This window comes from Panthera onca, chromosome D3 (assembly GCF_046562875.1).
Source record: "Panthera onca isolate mPanOnc1 chromosome D3, mPanOnc1 haplotype 2, whole genome shotgun sequence".
NCBI classification, from domain to species: Eukaryota; Metazoa; Chordata; class Mammalia; order Carnivora; family Felidae; genus Panthera; species Panthera onca.
In genome coordinates, this window is record NC_138350.1 from 26,563,442 (window position 1) to 26,588,016 (window position 24,575).

The 24,575-nt window shown below is 38.4% G+C and overlaps 1 protein-coding gene and 1 long non-coding RNA gene across 4 annotated transcripts in view; one reads left to right on the forward strand and one right to left on the reverse strand.

Moving 5' to 3' along the window:
- Window positions 1-5,711: 5,711 nt before the first annotated feature.
- Window positions 5,712-23,162, forward strand: LOC144613876 (patched domain-containing protein 3-like). Its single transcript, XM_078435573.2, is given in 5 exon segments — window positions 5,712-6,766; window positions 7,658-7,779; window positions 18,910-19,023; window positions 19,025-19,053; window positions 21,646-23,162. Coding segments are annotated over 5 exon segments (2,835 nt in total). The 5' UTR covers window positions 5,712-5,713.
- Window positions 6,039-24,575, reverse strand: part of LOC145712975 (uncharacterized) — a 126,775-nt gene continuing 108,238 nt past the window's right edge. For 2 of the 3 annotated variants that reach the window (XR_014135865.1, XR_014135867.1), the window contains 3 exons: window positions 6,566-6,665; window positions 6,263-6,334; window positions 6,039-6,151 (listed from right to left, as the gene is read on the reverse strand). This is a non-coding gene — a long non-coding RNA (uncharacterized LOC145712975). Of the gene's footprint in view, window positions 6,152-6,262; window positions 6,338-6,565; window positions 6,666-24,575 lie in introns of all 3 variants that reach the window. The other variant, XR_014135866.1, reaches the window with a different exon arrangement.

Here is a 24,575-nt window from a genome sequence, read left to right on the forward strand (position 1 = left end):
ATGACAGCTTTGTAGTAGAGGCTAAAGTCTGGGATTGTGATGCCTTCTGCTTTGGTCTTCTTCTTCAAAATTACTTTGGCTATTCGGGGCCTTTTGTGGTTCCATATGAATTTTAGGATTGCTTGTTCTAGTTTCAAGAAGAATGCTGGTGCAATTTTGATTGGGATTGCATTGAATGTGTAGATAGCTTTGGGTAGTATTGACATTTTGACAATATTTATTCTTCCAATCCATGAGCAGGGAATGTCTTTCCATTTCTTTATATCTTCTTCAATTACCTTCATAAGCTTTCTATAGTTTTCAGCATACAGATCTTTTACATCTTTGCTTAGATTTATTCCTAGGTATTTTATGCTTCTTGGTACAATTGTGAATGGGATCAGTTTCTTTATTTGTCTTTCTGTTGCTTCATTGTTAGTGTATAAGAATGCAACTGATTTCTGTACATTGATTTTGTATCCTGCAACTTTGCTGAATTCATGTATCACTTCTAGCAGACTTTTGGTGGAGTCTATCGGACTTTCCATGTATAATATCATGTCATCTGCAAAAAGCGAAAGCTTGACTTCATCTTTGCCAATTTTGATGCCTTTGATTTCCTTTTGTTGTCTGATTGCTGTTGCTAGAACTTCCAACACTATGTTAAACAACAGTGGTGAGAGTGGGCATCCCTGTCGTGTTCCTGCTCTCAGAGAAAAGGCTCTCAGTTTTTCCCCATTGAGGATGATGTTAGCTGTGGGCTTTTCATAAATGGCTTTTATGATGTGTAAGTATGTTCCTTCTATCCCGAATTTCTCAAGGGTTTTTATTAAGAAAGGGTGCTGCTGTTGGTGGGAATGCAAATTGGTGCAGCCGCTCTGGAAAGCAGTGTGGAGGTTCCTCAGAAAATTAAAAATAGACCTACCCTATGACCCAGCAATAGCACTGCTAGGAATTTATCCAAGGGATACAGGAGTACTGATGCATAGGGGCACCTGTACCCCAATGTTTATAGCGGCACTCTCAACAATAGCCAAATTATGGAAAGAGCCTAAATGTCCATCAACTGATGAATGGATAAAGAAATTGTGGTTTATATACACAATGGAATACTACGTGGCAATGAGAAAAAATGAAATATGGCCTTTTGTAGCAACATGGATGGAACTGGAGAGTGTGATGCTAAGTGAAATAAGCCATACAGAGAAAGACAGATACCATATGGTTTCACTCTTATGTGGATCCTGAGAAACATAACAGAAACCCATGGGGGAGGGGAAGGATAAAAAAAAAAAAAAAAGAGGTTAGAGTGGGAGAGAGCCAAAGCATAAGAGACTGTTAAAAACTGAGAACAAACTGAGGGTTGATGGGGGGTGGGAGGGAGGGCAGGGTGGGTGATGGGTATTGAGGAGGGCACCTTTTGGGATGAGCACTGGGTGTTGTATGGAAACCAATTTGACAGTAAATTTCACATATTAAAAAATAAAAAAAATTAAAAAAAAAAAAAAAAAGAAAGGGTGCTGGATTTTGTCAAAGGCCTTTTCTGCATCGATTGACAGGATCATATGGTTCTTCTCTTTTTTTTTTCTTTTCTTTTTTTTTATTAATGTGATGTATCACGTTGATTGATTTGCGAATGTTGAACCAGCCCTGCATCCCAGGAATGAATCCCACTTGATCATGGTGAATAATTCTTTTTATATGCTGTTGAATTCGATTTGCTAGTATCTTATTGAGAATTTTTGCATCCATATTCATCGGGGATATTGGCCTGTAGTTCTCTTTTTTTACTGGGTCTCTGTCTGGTTTACGAATCAAAGTAATACTGGCTTCATAGAATGATTCTGGAAGTTTTCCTTCCCTTTCTATTTCTTGGAATAGCTTGAGAAAGATAGGTATTATCCCTGCTTTAAACGTCTGGTAGAACTCCCCTTGGAAGCCATCTGGTCCTGGACTCTTATTTGTTGGGAGATTTTTGATAACCGATTCAATTTCTTCACTGGTTATGGGTCTGTTCAAGCTTTCTCTTTTCTCCTGATTGAGTTTTGGAAGAGTGTGGGTGTTTAGGAATTTGTCCATTTCTTCTAGGTTGTCCAATTTGTTGGCATATAATTTTTCATAGTATTCCCTGATAATTGTTTGTATCTCTGAGGGATTGGTTGTAATCATTCCATTTTCATTCATGATTTTATCTATTTGGGTCATCTCCCTTTTCTTTTTGAGAAGCCTGGCTAGAGGTTTGTCAATTTTGTTTATTTTTTCAAAAAACCAACTCTTGGTTTCATTGATCTGCTCTACAGTTTTTTTAGATTCTATATTGTTTATTTCTGCTCTGATCTTTATTATTTCTCTTCTTCTGCTGGGCTTAGGCTGCCTTTGCTGTTCTGCTTCTATTTCCTTTAGGTGTGCTGTTAGATTTTGTATTTGGGATTTTTCTTGTTTCTTGAGATAGACGTGGATTGTGATTTTTTTTCCTCTCAGGACTGCCTTCGCTGCATCCCAAAGCATCTGCATTGTTGTATTTTCATTTTAGTTTGTTTCCATTTATTTTTTAATTTCTTCTCTAATTGCCTGGTTGATCCACTCATTCTTTAGTAGGGTGTTCTTTAACCTCCATGCTTTTTGAGGTTTTCCAGACTTTTTCCTGTGGTTGATTTCAAGCTTCATAGCATTGTGGTCTTGAAAGTATGCATGGTATCATTTCAATTCTTGTAAACTTATGAAGGGGTGTTTTGTGACCCAGTATATGATCTATCTTGGAGAATGTTCCATGTGCACTCGAGAAGAAAGTATATTCTGTTGCTTTTGGATACAGAGTTCTAAATATATCTGTCAAGTCCATCTGATCCAATGTATCATTCAGGGCCCTTGTTTCTTTATTGATCGTGTATCTAGAGGATCTATCCATTTCTGTAAGTGGAGTGTTAAAGTCCCCTGCAATTACCACATTCTTATCAATAAGGTTGCTTATGTTTATGAGTAATTGTTTTATATATTTGGGGGCTCCGGTATTTGGCGCATAGACATTTATAATTGTTAGCTCTTCCTGATGGATAGACCCTGTAATTATTATATAATGCCCTTCTTCATCTCTTGTTACAGCCTTTAATTTAAAGTCTAGTTTGTCTGATATAAGTATGGCTACTCCAGCTTTCTTTTGGCTTCCGGTAGCATGATAAATAGTTCTCCATCCCCTCACTCTCAATCTAAAGGTGTCCTCAGATCTAAAATGAGTCTCTTGTAGACAGCAAATAGATGGGTCTTGTTTTTTTATCCATTCTGATACCCTATGTCTTTTGGTTGGCGCATTTAATCCATTTACATTCAGTGTTATTATAGAAAGATATGGGTTTAGAGTCATTGTAATGTCTGTATGTTTTATGCTTGTAGTGATGTGTCTGGTACTATGTCTCACAGCATCCCCCTTAGGATCTCTTGTAGGGCTGGTTTAGTGGTGACAAATTCCTTCAGTTTTTGTTTGTTTGGGAAGATCTTTATCTCTCCTTCTATTCTAAATGACAGACTTGTTGGATAAAGGATTCTTGGCTGCATATTTTTTCTGTTTAGCACACTGAAGATCTCGTGCCAATCCATTCTGGCCTGCCAAGTTTCAAAAGAGAGATCAGTCAAGAGTCTTATAAGTCTCTCTTTATATGTGAGGGCACGTTTATCGATGGGCAAATATTTTTTAATAAAAAAATAAAATTCCCTTTATTTATATCAAACTGAGTTTGGCTAATGTGAGAGAATAGGTATTAGAAAAGGAGAAGGGGCGGGAAGCAAAAGAGAAGGGAGGAGAAGAGGAAACAAATGGAGCACAGGGGCTGCTGGAGGACTGGGGAACAGAAGGGAATGGAATCTACATGGTGATAGAAGATAAAAGGAATGCTTTGTCTGCTTCATTTTATCTAGACTGAAGGTGGAGAAGAAGTAGACTAGATAAAATTTTAAGTTCTAAACTATATTCTTGAATTCCCAATACCCATCCTCTCCTCATACAAAAGGCATTTTCTGAAGTATGGAGAATCCTATCCTGACACAGTAGACACCATTCTCAAATTGAAGGCCAGAGGGTCTTCCTGAATTGAAAGGAAGAGCCTTTAGAGACTTCCTTAATTAGAAGCCATGCCACTTCTAGGCCATGTGACAGCTTCACCTGGAGAAGTGTAGAGTTCTGAAACCAATCTTTCAGAGCCTTTCAGGCTTTGATAACTCAAAAATAGGCGATGAGCTCATTTTGGAAATGCTACATTCCTTTTATGAAATGATACAGAAAAACTGGTGGAAAATAACTAACAGTGGTATTTTTGATTGACATTCTAGTCCCGCACAAACATTAGTAATCTAGATAACGAGATTAATAAAATAATCTGGAATCAATAATCTATAATTAAGAAACTAGATAAAATCAAATCCCAGGGTACATATTTTACTATAGAATTTATTCGCACTTCACAGTGCCTGATTTAGGAGCAATTGTAGAAATTTACTTGTGTTTTGAGATGAAAAACACACGTTGATGTTGTGCTAGAGAAATACTTTGTAAAGATGGGCAGGAAGAGGCCCTGTGTTTGGATGTGTACATTATAGAGTACTTGTGAACACCTTCACCCTACCATTTCCTCTTAAATGTTTAGAACAGCTGAGCCATTCTCTCCATAACGTAGACATGGTTCAACAAATGGAATTCTCAGGTCAGTTCCTCTATCTACAGACTTTAAATGTGATACAGAAGCCACTAGCTTTATAGCACACCAGCGATGGACTCAAGATGTAGCTATAATTAGGACTTGGAAACACAGACGAAAGAGAGAAGGAATCTTCAGTTTCCTTTACCATAACTTTGAAAATAGAAACGGGTGCCATCTTGTGGTTATTTTAATAAGGTCGGTCTTAAACAATGACTTTCTGGAGAGGCAACTTAACAAAATCTCCTATTTCTTGCTCCTTGAAAATACGGTTAAAATTATCTTTCTTAAACTCTTGGACTTGGTACTCTTACAATCTGGAGATTTCATTAAAATGCTAGACCTACCCACATAAAAACACCATCACAATAATATTAGGTGACTACCAACCATGAAAAACATGGCAAGCAATTTTCGTAATTCTTCACAACCGCTCAAGACCTGCCTCTCGGTTGCGAGCATGTTAAAAGGTAGGTAAAGGTTTTCGTAAAAACTGTGACATGAACACAGGGGTCCCTCCATCCTGGGAACTGCGGGTGGAATAGATCCAAGATAAATACCGACTTTTCAGCCCACTTATTTACTTCTAACTTGTTACAAGAAGAATATGTGTTACGTTTGTAGTTAACAAAACGAGTCACTAAACCAGGGGTACAAGGTTCACCTTACCCGAGAACTGTGTTACTGGATGCTCCCCGGAAAGGTGACACCACATTTGTGTGTGTGTGTGTGTGTGTGTGCGCGCGCGCGCGCGCGTAAGTCTTGTAGAAGAGGCACGCATCTTACCGTTAAGTAGTGTTTGTGTACTAACTTTCTGGGAGCATCAGGCATGCCACAGACAAATTTGGGGCTGGATGGGCTATGAGTCAAAACACGTGCTCCCCAATGGAAGCCTCCGGCATCCCGGCGCAAGCGGCCAGAACTCAAACAGACTTCCGCAGAATTTCTCCAGGAAACCGTTGTGTGGGGCGGAGACGGACGCTCGGTCCAGTGGCTGGTTTCTAATCTGCTGTCACGTTTGAGATTCTGGTCTTTCCTTCCCGGAAATGAGCCTTCGTCCCTGCAAGGTGGTGCCAGAGGCCTGGCCGGAGGCGGAGGCGCCGGCGGATCGGGAGCCCAGGTCGGAGGCGAGGCGGGAACCCACGTCAGGGCCGGGCTCAGAGCTGCTCCGGGCCTCTAAGCACGAGTCAGAGCAGTTCTTCAGTGGAAGACAAGAACCCGAGATGACCTGGGCTTCGGGGCAGTTGCCAGAGCCCGCTGGGGCGCCCCATTCACATCCGGTGTCAGTGAGGGGGGATTCCTCGCTGCCCGCATCACCGTCGGAAAACCAGGTGTCCGAGAGACCCCGTTGCCACACCGACTGCCTGGAGGCGCCCCTCTCCTGCCTCTTCCGAAGGCTGGGATGCCAAGTGGGCGCGCACCCCTGGATCTTCCTGCTGGTGCCCATGGTACTGACGGCCACTCTGGGCACCGGTTTGATTTACCTGCCCAAGGATGTAGAAGAAAACCTCGAGGAGCAGTACACCCCAATAGGGAGCCCAGCCAAGGCCAAGCGGCGCTTTGTGCAGGAACGCTTCACTGCCAACGACTCTTACCGCTTCTCCATCTCCAGGAAGAGCACCGAGGTCAATTTCGCTTGTATTCGAGCAGTCTCCAACACCACCTCCCTGCTAGAACCAGCAATCTTATCAGAAGTTAGTAAAGTGGATGACGTGATCCAGGATCTGTATGCGATGGGGGAAAACGGAACCCAGATCCACTACAATCAGGTGTGTGCCAAGCACCAGGGTCTCTGCGTGTCTTCCAACCCACTCCTGTATGCCTGGCAGATGAACAGACACCTCGACCTGAGAAATGTCACTTTCCCAATCTACAACCACACCGGTCAGCCCATCTACCTGGCTGGCACCATTGGAGGAACCTTCTTAGGCGAGAGGATGGGAATGAACCAGTTACTCCCGGAAGCCAAAGCCATGAGGCTGCTCTACTACCTGAAAACTGAGGATGAAGAGGACAATGAGCATAGTAAGAAATGGTTGACCCATTTCCTGAACCAATTTAGCAACATTGAAAAGAGTCTGGTCTCGAAGAGGATCCAGGTATCTGGTGGCTGAGTTTTATAGGGAGACCAGGAGAAGGTGGGAGGGGTAAGAACACGTTTCCCAAGTAGTAGCACTCCTGGATTATTTGTTGGAGTCCTTGACTTGCAGCTGGGAGTGCTCTACTCTGTTTGGCACTTAATCCAGCTTCCTTAATCTCACACACCAAAGGATGCCACACAGCATAAATCCTTAATAATATTCTGGTGGAAAACACAAATCCTACATCCTTAAGGTAGGTCTGCTCAGTGCAGACGTTGATCATCAGGTTTTCCAGTCAAATTACTTTAAAATCCTTACTCTTAAAGTCTTTGCTATTTGGGGGAACCGTCTGAAATGTGTTTGGGGTTCATTGGAATAAAAGCAACAAACTTTTAAGAAGTTCCATGGTATTATTGAAAAGAGAATTAGCTCACCGTTTACCAAGTAAGTTATATAGCCTAGTGCCAGGCACATGCTAGCTATTCTGTAACTAATAGTTGTGAATAAGCCTGGTCAAAGTGAGACAACTATTGGAAAAATACCAGATCCTTCTGAAATACCGATGAAATTAAAATAGTAAAAGACAACGACCTACTAAAATTTTAGAAAAAGCCACAATTTCTGTAATTATGCATGGTTTCACAGTCTTAGGTAGACCTCAGGTTTTGTGTATTCAGGAGGTTTAAACCTTGGGTTTCTGAAAGAAACTTTGGAAAGCGTGCCACAGATTTGTGGGAAGAAGTACACCTATGTTAATCTTCTTTATTCTAAAATCACGATTCACATATTTTGATCTTTTACTAAATCTTAACATGTTTCAATCAGTAAGCTATATTGTTTCAATAGGGTTTGTAGCTCACACAAATATTGAAATGAAAAGTTATTTACTTGACTAAATTTTTGTGGCAGGTGGTCTACTTTACATCAGTTTCTACACAACTGGAACTTGAAGCAACTTTGATGACAGTGATCCCTTTGTTTCACTTGGCATACCTTCTAATCATATTATTTGCAATCATATCATGCTATAGGTAAAATCGTTTCATTGTGTCTTAACTCTTTTTAACAGATATTTTTGGGTGGCAAAATACAGATAATTGATACAACATATGCCATTCTAATCATTTTTAAGTGTATATTTCAGTGGCATCTTGTATCCTGCAGCTTTGCTCAATTTGTTTATTAACTCTATTAGTTTTATTGTGGTTTCTTGGGAATTTTCATATATGAAATCATGTAATCTGTGAAAAGGGATAGTTATACTTCTTCATTTCCAATTTGGATTCCTTTTATTTCCATTTCTTATTTAAAATTCCTCTGGATAGCACTTCCACTTCAATGTCAAGTGTCATTGGTGAAAGTGGGCATCTTTATCTTGTCCCTGATTTTGAAGGGAAATCTTCCAGCTTTCACTTTGGATTATATTGTTAGGTATTCAGTTCTTATAATGGTGCCTATCATTTTGAGGAAGTTCCTTTCTATTCCTTGTTTTTTGAGGGTTTTTTTTTTTAATCATAATTGGGTGTTGGATTTTGTCAAATGCCTTTTTTGCATCTATTGAGATGATCGTGTAGATTTTATCCTTTGTTCTATTAGTGTGATATGTTACTTGATTGATTTTTCCCATGTTGAACCACTTTTGCATTCCTGGGATAAATCCTAGTTGGTAATGATGTATAATCTTTTTAACGTGCTATTGAATTGGGTTTGCAGAATATTCTTAAGGACATTTGAATCTACATTCATAAGATATTGATCTATAGTTTTCTTCTTGTAATCTTTGTCTGGGATTGGTATCAGTATAATGTTGGTCTCATCGAATGAGTTAGAGAGTGTTTCTTCCTTTTCAACTTTTTGGAAGGACTTGAGAAGGATCGGTGTTACTTCTTCTTTACATGTTTAGTAAAATTTACCAGTGAAGCCATCTGGTCTTGGACTTTTCTTTTTGGGTGGTTTTTGATTACTGATTCAGTCTTTTTACTTGTTCAATGTCTGTTGAGATTTTCTCTTTCATCTTGAGTCAGTTTAGGTCATTTATGTGTTTCTAGAAATTTGTGCATTTCATATAGTTTGTTGGCATAAGTTTTTTTTTTAGTATTCTTTTTTTTTTAATGTTTATTTTTTTTTGAGAGAGAGTGCAGGAGAGGGAGAGAGGTGGCGGGGGGTGGGGGCAGAGGATCCAAAGTGGGCTCTGCACTGACAGCAGTGAGCCCCATGCAGGGCTCAAAACCATCAATCGTGAGATCATGACCTGAGACAAAGTCGGAGCTCAACCAACTGAGCCACCCAGACAACCCTATAGTGTTCTTTTATAATCCTTCATATTTCTCTAAGGTTAGTAGTAATGTCTTCAATTTCATATCTGATTTAGTTATTTCTGTCTTCTTTTTTCTTTGTCACTCTAGATAAGAGTTTTTCAGTTTGTTGATCTTTTTAAATAATCAATTTTTGGCTTTGTTGGTTCTCTGCATTGTTTTTCTAGTCTCAATTGCATATATCTCTATTCTAATCTTTTCATTTCCTTCCTTGTTAGCTTTGGGTTTTGATTTGTTTTATTTTGTTTCTATTTCTGCGATATGTCTAGTACCGTAAGGTGATTGAAGACCTTTTTTTTTTTCTTTTTTAATGTAGTATAAATTTACCTATGAGCACTGGTGTTGCTATATCCTGTAAGTTATGTTTTGCTGTGTCTTTATTTTCATTTGTTGCTAAGTATTTTCTAATTTCCCTTGTGATTTATTCTTTGACCCACTGGTTATTTGATAGTGAGTTGCTTAATTTCCATACATTTTGAATTATCCAGTTTTCCCTCTATTATTGATTTGTAGCTCCATTCCATTGTTGGTTAAAAAGATACATTGGGTAATTTCAATATTTTTACATTTTCAGACTTGTTTTGTGACCTAACATATGCTCTATTCCAGAGAATGTTTCATGTTCGCTTGAGAATAATGTATATTCTTCTATCATTGGGTTGAGTGTTGTATATATCTCTGTAAGGTCTAATTTATTTAGTGTTGTCCATTTCTTCTGTTTCCTTACAGATTATTGGCCTAGATGTTTTATACATTATTGAAAGTGGCATATTGAATTCTCCATCTATTTCTGTCTACAAGTCTGTTAGTATTTGTTTCATTTTTGAGTCTCTATTGGCAGTGCATGTATGTTTGTAGATGAATCTTCTTGATGAATTGTTCTTTTCATCAATATAAAATGCCCTTCTTTGTCTCTTTTAACAGTTTTTAAAATAAAATCTCTTTCGTCTTATAGAAGTATATTCAATCCTGCCCTCCTTTGGTTATATTTATATGGAATATCTTTCTCCATCCTTTAGCTTTCAATCTATTTATGTCTTTGGATCTATAATGAGTCTCTTGTAGACAGCATATAGTTGAATCATGTTATTTTATCCCTTCTGTCAATTTCTACCCTTTTCTTCAAGAGTTTAATCCATTTACATTTAAAGTAACTGCTGACAAGGAAGGACTTCTGATATTTTGCTATTTGTATTCTGTGTGTCACACAGTTTTTTTGTCCCTCACGTCATCCATTATCCCTTTTTCTATGTTTAGTTTCTATTTTTCTAATGAGTTGTTTGATTCTCTTCTCATTTCCTTTTGCCATGATTTTGTGAGATTTTCTTTATGGTTACCATGGAGATTCATATAGTTCTAAGTTTAAAACAATCTACATTAAACTGATACCAACTTAACTTCAAAAACACGCAAATCTGCTGCTTCTATAAACCTCTGTCCCCCACTCTTTATGTTGTTGTTGTCACAAATATGTCTTTATACACTCTATGCCCAATAACAGAGTTATAATTATTTTTATGTTCTAAATTCTGTAGGTAATAAAATGTAGGATTATAAACCAAAAATATAATAATACTTGCTGTTATATTTGACCAAGACCTATGTTTCCTCATATGACTTAGCATTACTTTTTATTGTTCTTTCTATTCAGCCTGAAGGATTCCTTTTACCATCTCATATAGGGCAGGTCTAATTAACATGCCCGCTTAGCTCTTGTTTATCTGGAATGTCTTAATTTCTCCTTCATTTTTGAAGGACAGTTTTGATGAATACAGCATTTTAGTTGATGTTGTTTTTTCTTTAAGCACTATAAATATCCCATTGTCTCCTTGCCTCCATGGTTTCTAATAAGCAATCAGCTTTTACACTTATTAAGGGTCCCTTATATTTGGGGAGTTGCTCCTCTCTCAGTGCTTCCAAGACTCTCTTTGCCTTTGGCTTTCAATGATTTGATTATCATGTTCTCAGTCTGGGTCTTTTTGAGTTCACCCTATCTGAACTTCATTAAGCTTCTTGGATTTGTAGCTTCATGTGTTCTACCAAATTTGGGAAGTTTTCAGCCATTATTTCTTTAAATATTCTTCCTACCTCCTTTTCTCTCTCTCTTGGAACTCCCATAATGTGTATGTTGATCTACTGGCTGGTAGGCCCACAGATCTCTGAGGTTCTTCTCACTTTTCTTCATCCTTTTTTCTTTATGTCTCTTAGACTCCATACATTTCAATTGTCCTATTTTCAGTTCACTGATTCTTCTGCCTATTAGACCTGCTGTTGAATGCGTCTAGTGTTTTTGGGTTTGTGTTCTGTCATTTCAGTTATTGTATTTTTCAGTTCCAGAATTTCTGTTTGGTTCCTTTAAAAAATTTCTACCTCTTTATATTATTATTTTGCTCATACATTGTTTTTCTTATTTCCTTGTCAGAGCTCTTCTTTAGCTCTGTAAGCATATTTAGAAAAGTGTTTATAGTCTTTGCCTAGTAAGTCCTAGCTCTGTCTTTCCTCAAGGATGATTTCTGTCTATTTATTTTGTTTCACACATAGTTTGAACCACACTCTCCTCTATCTTTATATACCTTGTGATTTGTTATTGGTGGTGGTGGTGGTTGTGTAGAAAACTGGACATTTGGCTAACTGGAAATCAGATTCCACCTTCCCCAGGGTTTTCTGTTGTTTTCCTATGTGTTTATTTAAGATTAGTGGTCCATTTTCTTTGTGATTTTCCGAAACTATTATGGAAAGACTGTAATTATTGTTTTTTGTGGTCACTGAAGTTTCTGTACCTTAGCTAGTGTTTTGACATAGATTTCCTTGGATGCCAGGAGCTCTCCCAGTGTTTGCAAAATGGTTCTGTGCCTGGAACCTCCAACACTTACCAAGGCTTACACTGTACCTAGGGATCAGCCCTAGGTGACAGCTTAGGGTCTTCTTAGGTCTTTTCTGAGCATACATCTTGCCCTGGGTAATTGTCTAAATTCCCCAGTATAACTGAGAGCTTTTTAATATCCTAAATTCCCAGAGAAATGCTCCTCATCTTTTTCCATAGGCAGTCTTTTGTATTTTTGAGCTATAATCTTTTGCTCTATGCACATGAGGTTTGTTCATTCAACTTGTGGTGTTTCCACCTTTCTCACCCTGAGTTTTGAGTTAGACAAAACAGAGGAGTGCCTTGCATCAGTCCTTCAGGTAGCCCTCAAATAGGTTAGAACGGACATATAAAATATTTTAGGAATAATCTTTGCTCTGCTTCCTCCAAAAACAGGGAAATGGCTCCACCATGGTAACATGAGCTGTTACCACTTTAAGATCCCTGCTGTCTTAGGGACAGTTTGGGACTGGGGCCACTTTAACACATCTGCCACATTATGATCACTGCCACTTTAAGACTGCTATCACACAGGAGAGGGAGACAGGGCATGTAAAATCACTATAAAACATTCCTACTATTTTGAAGTACTCCCCTGATTTTCTTTCATTTAGCACTTGCTTAGTTGCTGTAAGCTTTTGACTGCTTTCCAGAGTTCACAGAATTCTGAAAATATATGCCCGTTTTTCTCTATTTCTTTGTCGGGATGAGACTTGGGAAATTCCTACGCCATGTTTTGCTGATATCCAGCACTAAACTCTTATTTTTTAAACTTTCTTTTCTCCCCAACCCCCATTGGCGATAGTGTACAATCAGATGGAATAGTAAAAACAAATAAAGAAATTATGGCCAGTTTTGTTTGATTTGGCATATGGTTTTTACTTTACATATTGTGCCAACTGCGATTAATTGTTCCATTCGGAAGCAGATATGCTGGTAGAATTAAACAAGTCCTTATTTCTGTATAAATTTGAACTAGTACTTTTAACTATATAAAAAAATCAATCTCTAATTTAATTGACTTGCGTGTCCCCATCGTTCGGATGTGGGGTTTACCTTGTTAAGCACTTAAAAATTGTTATCTAGGCATTAGGGTTAGTTTGAGCTCTTGTAATCAGAAAGCCAAAATATTGAAAATATCAGCAAACACCAGTATTTAGTTGTAGAAGTAACCCCATAGAATATATTAATTGAGTGATTCTCACAGCAGAGTTCCAGAGAGGACTCTACACCTACTTATTCTGAAGCCACCTATTGAATCAAGTCTCTGGGGTTTCAGTCTGAAAATCTATATTTCAAAAATGTCTTTAATTGATTCTCCTGTATAGGTAGGCTTGGGAACAAATGATATAATTCAACTCTCTAGATTTTCAGGTAGAGAAACATAAGGCCCCAGTAGGTAGAGGCAGTTAACCATGATGGGTATCTCGTTAGAGGTAATAAACTACCTCACAACTTTGTTATTTTGGAAAGAAAGACCACATTCCCTAGAAAACAAAACAAAACAAAACAAAACAAAACAAAAAACTAAGAAGGAAGGATGAGAGGGAGGGAGGGAGAAAATAGGGGAGGAAGGATGGGAAGGAAAAAAGACCAAATTCAGTCTTGTTAAAGTCATTAGAGTATAAAAATAATGTTAACCTAGTGTGGAATCTCCAAGGTACCAACAATTGGCTTACAAAACTTTCCTACTAGGTAGTTGGTTCTGAAGATACACATTTATATCAATTATTAATAATAATTATGGACAGTGGTACAGAAAATCTTATACTGAAGGCAATTAGAAAATGATTTTTTAAATATTTATTTAATTTGAAAGAGAGAGCATGGTTGAGTGAGCAGAGGAGAGGCAGAGAGAGAGGGAGAGCAAGAATCCCAAGCAGGCTCTGTGCTGTCAGAGCAGAGCCCGACACAGGGCTTGAACTCACAAACCAGGAGATCATGACCTGAGCCAAAACCAAGAGTTGGATGCTTAACCGACTGAGCCAGCCGGACACCCCTAGAAAATGATGTATATTTATTTGTCTTTGAAGACTTTATGTTTATGTAACCAGCATATGAAACATATAGGACTCATGAGGTATAAACATAATGCAACTTTATTTTTGTCTCCCTTTGTTCCCTTTAAGTTTTGTGGGTAAGAGCAAGATCTTCCTCTGCCCCATGAAAACTCAGACAGGCTATGTGACTTTTGTGGTCATTAGCAGGTAGGACAAAATCCTCCAGTCAGAGTTAAAATGTCCATGTCCAGGTCCATGTAATAAACAAAATTGGTAACTTGATTTAAAGTTAAGGTGGCCTCCAGCACCCTTTGCTAGAGCATGCTGCATGGGATAGCCCTTAATGGGGAGAAAGGAGCTTACCAGTTCTCTTCTTCTTTTTTTTTTCCTGAATATAATTTATTGTCAAGTTAGCTGACATACAGAGGACACAGTGTGCTCTTGGTTTCAGGGTAGATTCCCGTGATTCTTCGCTGACATATAACACCCAGTGCTCATCCCAACAAGTGCCCTCCTCAATGCCCATTACCAATTTTCCCCTCACCTCACCCCCCCAAATCAAGCCTCAGTTTTCTGTATTTAAGAGTCTCTTATGGTTTGCCTCCCTCTCTGTTTGAAATGATTTTTTACCCTTCCCTTCCCTCATGGACTTCTGTTAAGTTTCTCAGATTCGACATATGAGTGAAAACATATGATACCTGTCTTTCTCTGACTGACTTATTTCACTTAGCATAATACCCTCCAGTTCTATCCACGTTGTTGCAAATGGCAAGATTTCATTCTTTCTCATTGCCAAGTAGTATTCCATTGTATATATAAACCACATCTTCTTTTTTAAATTTTTAAAATTTAATTTATTTTTTAAAATTTACATCCAAGTTAGTTAGCATATAGTGCAACAATGATTTCAGAAGTAGATTCTTTAATGCCCTTACCCATTTAGCCCATCCCCCTCCCACAACTCCTCCTACAACAGTAACCCTCTGTTTGTTCTCCATATTTAAGAGTCTCTTATGTTTTGTCCCTCTCCCTGTTTTTGTATTATTTTTGTTTCCCTTCCCTTATGTTCATCTGTTTTGTATATTAACGTCCTCATATGAGTGAAGTCACATGATATTTGTCTTTCTCTGACTAATTTTGCTTAGCATAACACCCTCTAGTTCCATCCACGTAGTTGCAAATGGCAATATTTCATTCTTTCTCATTTCCAAGTAGTGTTCCATTGTATATATAAACCACATCTTTTTTTGGTAATTTTTAACGTTTATTTATTTATTTTTGAGACAGAGAGAGACAGAGCATGAACGGGGGAGGGTCAGAGAGAGGGAGACACAGAATCTGAAACAGGCTGCAGGCTCTGAGCTGTCAGCACAGAGCCCAACGCAGGGCTCCAACTCACGGACTGGGAGATCATGACCTGAGCTGAAGTCGGTCGCTTAACCGACTGAGCCACCCAGGAGCCCCATAAACCACATCTTCTTTATCCATTCATCAGTTGATGGACATTTAGGCTCTTTCTGTATTTTGGCTATTGTTGATAGCACTGCTATAAACATGGGGGTTCATGTGCCCCCATGAATCAGCACTCCTGTATCCTTTGGATACATTGTTTTCCAGAGCAGCTGCACCAACTGTGCATTCCCACCCACAGTGCAAGAGGGTTTGCATTCCCACCACAGTGCAAGAGTGTTCCCATTTCTCCACATCCTTGCCAACATCTGTTGTTTCCTGAGTTGTTAATTTTAGCCACTCTGGTGTGAGGTGGTATCTCACTGTGGTTTTAATTTGTATTTCCCTGATGTTGAGTGACGTTGAGTATCTTTTCATGTGTCTGTTGGCCATCTGGATGCCTTCTTTGGTCTAATCGTGTCTTCTGGCTATTTCTTCACTGGATTATTTCAGGTGTTGATTTTGGTAAGTTCTTCATAGATTTTGGATAATAAGCCTTTATGTTATACGTCATTTGCAAATATCTTCCCCCATTCTGTTGGTTCGCTAGCCCTCTTCTATCCCTTCTCTTCCCGTTTCCCATCTTGCTTAGTTGGAGCATGTCCAAGGAGAAAAAGAAAGGGAGGAGGGAAATCCTTAAGGCACAGCTGCTGCCACGATGCTTCAATACATGCCTTTTCTAGGCTTTAAAATAAAACCAAATCTCCTTTGAGTGTGTTTGTAAATTCCTAGAACATCTCCCACTCCTATATCTCTGTTATCACTGAGAATCTCTTATCTCTGGTCTGGACAACAGCCTCCTAGACAGTCCCTAAGACATTGCCCATCCTGCCTCATTTACACTTACATATGAAGGTTATCCTTGCACATATGCATTTACCTCACACAGAACCCTTATTTGCACCTATTTTAGGGTTCCGTATTTATTGTCTGATTGTGAAGTCATATGAACAAACTTTTTCAAGTATATGCTCTGGCCTGAACCTCATTCTACAGCAAGTAGTGGTATATTGATCTTCTTGTCTCCTTCAAAATTGTCTCACATTTTGGACATGACAACATTTACACCAAATATTAGATCCGTTTCTGAAACAAGCTTGAAAATCTTTCCCTTCTCAAATACACTGTAAACTGTTGTTTACTTACGAGAAAAATCATTACCTTTGAAGGAAGATGTGGATCTCTTACCAAACATATAGATTGTTGTCTAAGAATAATAAGTTCTAATTTAGCCCTTCCCTGTCAGGTAAATAAAAAATTCAGAAGGTTGGCCATCTTGCTGCCTGCACTGGAGTCATATGGGGAAAGTTTTAGACATAAAGATTCTACAGCTTCCCTACCAACCTACTGAATCAGGATCTGCATAGCCAGGTTCCAGGAGATCTAAAGTTCTAAGACTTCCCTAGGTCATTCTGATAAACTAGTTAAAACAAAATCCTCCTCAGGGGTGCCTGGGTGGCTCTGTCAGCTAAGCATCTTGACTCTAGGCTTCGGCTCAGGTCATGATCTCGTGGTTCATGGGTTTGAGCCCCACTTCGTGTTCTGCACTGACAGTGTGGAGCCTGCTTGCCATTCTCTCTCTCTGTTTCTCTCTGTCAGCCTCTCTCTCTCTCAAGAGAAATGAACTTAAAAAAAAAAAATAACTTTCTTGGAGACCGGAATATCTGCAAATGTATTCACCAAACTCCTACAGTGTTCCATCTTAAGATCTTTCCTTCCATTGTCTATTGCACATTAAAGTAAAGATCATTTAGACAAAGTCAACTCAGCACGTAGTCAATAAAGTCACTATAGGCAATAATATACTTCACTCCCTCCCTTACATCATCTGAAAATTTTATACCAAAAAATCCAGAAACTTTTAAGAGGGAATGTCATATGTAACTCATTCATCTTTCTGATTTCAAAGTTCATCTTTGTTACTTTCTTATTTCAAACTGCTATAAACCAACATTGTTGTTTTAAGAAAGTACTCATTATAATCAAATTTTATTCTAACAAGGAATTTTACTTTTGCTCTGGAATTTTGCACATGTGGTTGGTTTGGGGCCCTGAGTTTAACTCATAGCGCTGGTGTGTTGAAAAAAATAAATAAAACCATGGTGTAGAAATTTTTTTGCAAAATAAGAAAGTTTAGCTATTTTACTGTTGTCTTGCCTAAAGGTCATGGTCATGTTGCTGTGTTAGAATCAGTGCTTCTATTTCCATAGTTGACTCTCCTAGTCTTCCATCCAAACTTAGTTTCTCTCTCCTCCTAAAAATATCTAGAGACAAGTATCAGTCATTTGTTTTGAAGCAGTTAACAAAAAAGCAAAATACAAAACCAGAGGTGGTTGTCAATATTTTCAAATTTAATATTGTGGTTATTGGGTAGGTAAAGTGCTGAATCCATACTTTAAAATGCTGCCTATATATTCCCATTTTTGTTGGTCCAGCAAAGAAAAAGGCACAGGCTGTGTTATTAAAAATGGACTAGAGGGGCGCCTGGGTGGCTCAGATGGTTAACTGTCTGACTTTGGCTCAGGTCATGATCTCATTGTTTGTGGGTTCAAGCCCCACATCAGGCTCTGCACTGGTAGTGTGGAGCCTGCTTGGTAGTCTCTCTCTCTCTCTCTCTCTCTCTCTCTCTCTCTCTCTCTGCCTCTCCCCCACTTGTGCTCTCTCTCAAAAATAAATAAGTAAACTTAACATTTTTTAAATATTTATTTATTTTTGAGAGAGAGAGAAAGAGAGAGAGAGAGAGAGAATGAATGGGTGGGGGCAGAGAGAGGGGAGACAACAAGTCCAAAGCAGGCTCCCAGCTCCAAACCATCAGCACAGAGCTGAACATGGGGCTCAAACCCACAAACCATGAGATTATGACCTGAGCCAAAGTCAGTTGTTTGACTGAGCCACCCAGGCACCCCATAAATAAACTTTTTTTTTAATGGACTACATTTCTAGTTCTTTTGTAATTAGTAGCAACTTTCCTAGAGCCCTCTTCACCAGTAGACAAGAATCCTGAAAACGTTTTAGGAGGAGACTTTCATACATTTTCTTAATCACAATACATATTGAACTGGTTTTGAAATTCAAGAGCTGTTTAGAATTGCATCTATGGCTACTTGGAGTCAAGGGTGGGTGAAAAGAGCGCTGAATATGGATACTTTCTCTGGTAGAGCTTGCCCTCCCTTTGCTGTTGTATTCCATTGACACCCTTTGAAGATCAGGGTGTAATTAACCATCTGAAGTTTTTGGCATATCTTTATGGCTCTGAACTGGTGGTGAGTGAATTTGTGCTTGCCCAGCTGCAGAAGAATTGCTCAGGAAGTTTGGTAAAAGTACTGATTCACAGCTTTTCTGTTCCCTCCACCCTTTTTCCCACTTGGTCTGGGACAGTGCCTGGGAATTAAAGGTCTTCAGCAGACAGGTATGGGAATTATTGCCCAAGAGCTTTCTGAACAGATGTCCAAGTAGAGAATGTTATAAACTGATGGAATTTCAGTGTGGAAGCTACCACCACAAATTCCATGATTTTTCCCTCCAAATGTACAGGTGTGACTGTGTACGAAACAAAATGTGGGCTGCAACCTTGGGAGTGATTTCTGCTGCCTTGGCAGTGGTGAGCGGCTTTGGCCTGATGTTGTACATTGGGGTGCCATTTGTGATTAGTTGCAAATTCACCATTTCTTATTCTAGGTGAGTAAAACCAAATGTGAAGCTACACATTGTGTATGTGGGGGCATGGGGTAGATAAGGGAAAGAATTTATGTTAGATTAAGCAAAATAATTATATTCAGGTGGCTCCACAGATCCAAAATGAGGTGACAGGAGAGAAGAAAATCAAATTGAAGTGTGTGTGTTTGGAGGCAGAAAAATCTAGTACCCCAAATGGAAAAACACAGACAAGAGACATGAACAGGCAGTTCACACATACACACAAACACACACACACACACGTCCCTCACTGGAAGTAGAGGGAAAAAATAATTTGACTTCTCAATTAATGAATGGATGCAAATTAAACCAAAAGTGAGATACCTTGTCTTCTTATTAAATTAATAAATATTAGCAAGATTGAAGATATGAGGAAGGTTGTATATAAATGAATACTCATTCTGCTGGGAGAAAATTATAAATTGTTACACACTTTTTTAAATCCAATTTTGCAGCAAATCAAAAGAGTTAAACATCACACAGCAAATATCTTTGGCTTAGCAATTCCATTTTTAGAAATTTGTCTTAACAATTAGACAAGTACTCAAAGAGCAGAACGAGTATGTTCACTTCAGCATTATTTAGAACGGAAGAGTTTTGAAAACCTAATTCCATATCAACATGGGATTGGTCAACTCAAACACAGCATATTAATACTTTTGAATCATATCCAGTCTTCAAAAGGAGGTAGATATATAATGTTAAATGAAAAATACTGGTATTGAAACCAGGTGTTTGAAATCGAGAGATACAGTTATATGTGCATCTTTGTATAGAGCAAATTCTGGATGGATATACATAAAAATGCAGGGTGGAATTACTGTTGTTTACACTTTTTCTCTGCATTTTCTTGTACTTCCAGAATTTATTTGACAATAAGCATGAAAAACAAAGGTGTTTATATGATATTTTATTTTTTTAATTTAAAGAGACACCAATTATTTATTTTTTGTTAAATATAATTTATTGTCAAATTGGTTTCCATACAACACCCCGTGCTCATTCCAACAGGTGCTCTCCTCAATGCCCATCACCCGCTTTCCTCTCTGCCCACCCCCCATCAACCTTCAGTTTGTTCTCAGTATTTAAGAGTCTCTTATGGTTTGCCTCCCTCCCTCTCTGTAACTTTTTTCCCCCTCCCCCCTCCCCCGTGGTCTTCTGTGAAGTTACTCAGGATCCACATATGAGTGAAAACGTATGGTATCTGTCCTTCTCTCCCTGATTTACTTCACTTCGTATAATACCCTCCAGTTCCATCCACGTTGCTGCAAATGGCCAGATTTCATCTGTTCTCCTTGCCAAGTAGTATTCCACTGTATATATAAACCACATCTTCTTTATCCATTCTACATTTTAGAAAGTAAGGAACTTGGAAGGAATAGTATTTGGTTTCCATGGGGAGACAGTGGAAAAGCTGTTTGCTGGATGTCAACTTATTTACTCTAACTCTTCAGGACACACCTACCTAGTACACACCCACGCTTAGCCACTCAGTATTCCCCACAGCCATAAACAACTATAGCTAAAGTGTATATAATTGATTCAATATAAACCAGCACTGAATAGTCCGTGTGTACATAGTGTACATAGGAGTGTGTGTGTGTGTGTGTGTGTGTGAGAGAGAGAGAGAGAGAGATTTAAGCAACTCAAGCAAGAAATGTTCAAGGAAAATTTCTGAATAAGTTTCTATAAATCATAAAACTAGTTTTTCAATACCTAATACATATCAAGAGTTCATTCTTGGTCCCTAGTACTTCTGATTCTTCCCTTTTGTGCTGCTGAGCCCAAGTGAAATCCTCAAAGCTGGTAAGCCATGGGATGTCAGGATGCAGTTTATGACAGAATGTTTAGACTTGTGTCAATACAGATTCTTCTATCTTCTTGATCATACCTGTAAAACATCAGAGGCAAAGTTGCAATTCCCAGTACCCTCCCATGTAACCCATGCACAAGATCCCCCCAAATTGAAATTAGATCAGCATTTTATTGCAGTTTATTTCCTTACTTATTTTTTGAGTTTGCATCAATATACAGGGGAACAAAGGTATACATGAGTGAAAGTAGAGTCAACTCTAGTAGAAATCTTGAGAGAGGTGCAAACATTGCTGGTTAGATGCCAACTGTAGAATAGATAAGTCCAGTTTATATTTTAAGCAACAGAATGTTGGCTTCCTGTGTTTGTGCATTCATTAAGATGGTTTATGAGAGAAAATGGTCTTTCAAGTCATCCAGTAGTCAAAGATACAATGCTAATCCTGCTTCGACTAACACCTACAACATGTTTCCTGACTCATCATTACAACACCCTAAATGAAGAGTAGGAGTAGAGTATCCTGTGCTATGTACAAATAATAAGAGTATGAATAAAGCACAGAGTTATTACAGAGGAAGGGGTGGATTCTGTTGTGGATTCAGAAGCAACCAGAGAAAGTGACAAAGTGGTAGTATCAAAGCACAGATCAGGCAAGATAAATAAGATCTAAGAGATGGAAAAAGAAGATGGTTCGAGTTTACGTGTTTAATTTTTCATCGATATTAATATGTATGCAAATTGTTTCTTTGTTTTTTTAACAGGTGTTGGGGTTGATGACATGTTTATAATGATTTCTGCCTGGCAGAAGACCAGCCTCATGGATAACATCAAACAGCGGCTGTCCAGTGTCTATTCCAAAGTGGCAGTGTCCATTATAATCACCACTATCACCAACGTCCTGGCCTTCTATACAGGGATTATGACCTTTTTTGGGTCCGTACAATACTTTTGCACTTATACAGGAACAACCCTGCTCTTTCGTTATTTTTATAACATCACCTGTTTTGGAGCATTTATGGCCCTGGATGGTAAAAGAGAAGTAGTCTGTCTACGTTGGTTGAAAAAGCCAGAAACTCCTGACCAAAAGTGTTCTTCATTTAAAAAGTCCTGCTGTGTCCCATGTGATTCTCTCCCAGATGAACAAGAAACTGATGTCCATCCAATGAATTTGTTCTTCAGAGACTATTTAGGCCCTTTTCTCACAAGCACTGAGTCCAAGTTTTTTGTAGTGCTTCTATACATTTTGTACATCATTAGTAGTATATATGGGTGTTTCCAAGTGCAGGAAGGGTTAGACCTTCGAAATTTGGCAAGTGACGATTCCTACATCACACCATTTTTTAATGTAGAAGAAGACTATTTTTCGGATTATGGCCCCAGGGTTATGGTTATTGTTACTGAAACTCTTGACTACTGGGATAAAGATGCTAGGCAAAAACTGGAAAAATGTCTGGCAGATTTGGAAAACAGTGACTATGTAGATAAAAATGTTACAGAGTTTTGGTTACGAGAGTATGTGCAATATATGGAAAATAGCGGGCAAGATGTAAATGATAAGAATACTTTTATAAAGAGTTTGCCCAGTTTTTTAACAAATTTTCCACTTTTTATGTGTGATATTAATATTTCATCTTCACATGAAATCATTGCTTCCCGGGGCTTCATTCAGACCATCAGCGTTTCTTCTTCAACCAATAAGAAGATGATGTTATTCCAGTTATGAAGCATAGCCGAAAAGTGTGAAATTCCCCTAATGGTGTACAACCCGGCATTCATATATTTTGATCAGTACGCCGCAATATTAGAAAACACTGTTCGAAATGTCATTGTTGCATCCTCAGCTATGTTCATTGTTTCCTTATTGTTCATTCCTCATCCACTGTGTTCCTTGTGGGTAACTTTTGCTATTGTTTCTGTGATTGTGGGAGTAACAGGGTTCATGGCATTCTGGAATGTCAATCTTGATTCCATATCCATGATTAATCTTGTCATTTGTATAGGGTTTTCTTTCGATTTTTCTGCACACATTTCTTACGCATTTTTTTCCCGTTCTAAGCCCTCAGTAAACCAAAAAATAATTGAGGCATTGTATCTGCTAGGCTACCCAGTGTTACAAAGTACAGTTTCAACAGTAATAGGGGTGTGTGTTTTATCTGCAGCTAAAGCATACATCTTCAGGACATTTTTTAAGATTATGTTTCTTGTTATGGTATTTGGGGCTGCTCATGGCCTAATTTTTATTCCAGTATTCTTAACCTTTTTTTGAAGGTTTGTTTGAACATCCACTAACAAATCAAAGACCAATTATAGAATTCCTGCTTGCCACAATCCAATCTGGTAAAAACACACTATTTGAAATAGTCAATAAACTAAAAACAAAGGCATGTTTCCTTGGCTTGGAAATCCCATTAAAAAATGGTACTTAAAACTGAGGGTTGATGGGGGGTGGGAGGGCAGGGAGGGTGGGTGATGGGTATTGAGGAGGGCACCTTTTTGGATGAGCACTGGGTGTTGTATGGAAACCAATTTAACAATAAACTCCATATATTGAAAAAAATAAAAATAAATAAAAATGTTACTTAAAATATCCTGAGAAAAATTAATTAGTCTTACATTAAAATATCTTTACTAGGGGCGCCTGGGTGGCTCATTCGATTAAGCATCCCACTTTGGCTCAGGTCATGATCTCGCGGTCCATGAGTTCGAGCCCTGCGTTGGGCTCTGTGCTGACAGCCCAGAGCCTGGAGCCTGTTTCAGATTCTGTGTCTCCCTCGCTCTCTGCCCCTCCCCTGCTCATGCTCTGTCTCTGCTGTGTGTGTCTCTCTCTCTCTCAAAAATGAATAAACGTTAAAAAATAAATAAAATATCTTCACTAAATTAGGAAGTGTTATCATCTTTATTGTAGTCTATACAATCAAGCATAAGGTATAACTCTCCAGTTATTTTTTCCTTTTGTTTCATTATTAGAAGTTTATGCCTGGAATTCAAGTATTTTATATAATATAAATGGAATATTAATTTCATTATACTTCCTATATCATTATTATGTAAAAGTACAACTTGTTATTAATCCTCCCAGTGTTGGGCTTTGTATGCCTTTTCTTAATGGTGTATTTTGACAAACTGAAGTTTTTGAAGTTTTGAAATCAAATTTCTCTTTTTTGGGGGCTGGTGTTTTCTGTGTCCTCCCCAAGAAGTCTTTGCCTATTCTAAGATCACAAAAAAATCCATCCATGTTTTCTTCTCAAGGCTAATAGTTTAATTTTACATTTGGGTATATGGTCCATAGATCTATATTTGTTGAGAAGTGTGGATAAAATTCATTATGTTCCCATAATAATTATCCATCCAGTTGTCCCAGCGTCATTAGTAAAAAGACTACATTTTCAGCACAGGATTAATTTGGGACCTCTGTCAAAGAATCAGTTGACAATTTGTGTGTGGCTCTGTTTCTGTGCATTGATCTGTTTCTCTGTTCTAAAGCCAATGCCACAGTGCCTTGATTACTGAAGCTTTATATTAATTCTTGAAGTCAGGTTGTATAATTTATCCAGCATTTTTCTTCTTTTCCAAATTGCTTTGGCTATTCTAGGTTCTTCCCGTTTAGATACTCATTTTAGAATCACTTGTCAATTTACCAGAAAGCCTTCTGGGTTCATGATTGGGTTATGGTGAATCTACAGATCAATTT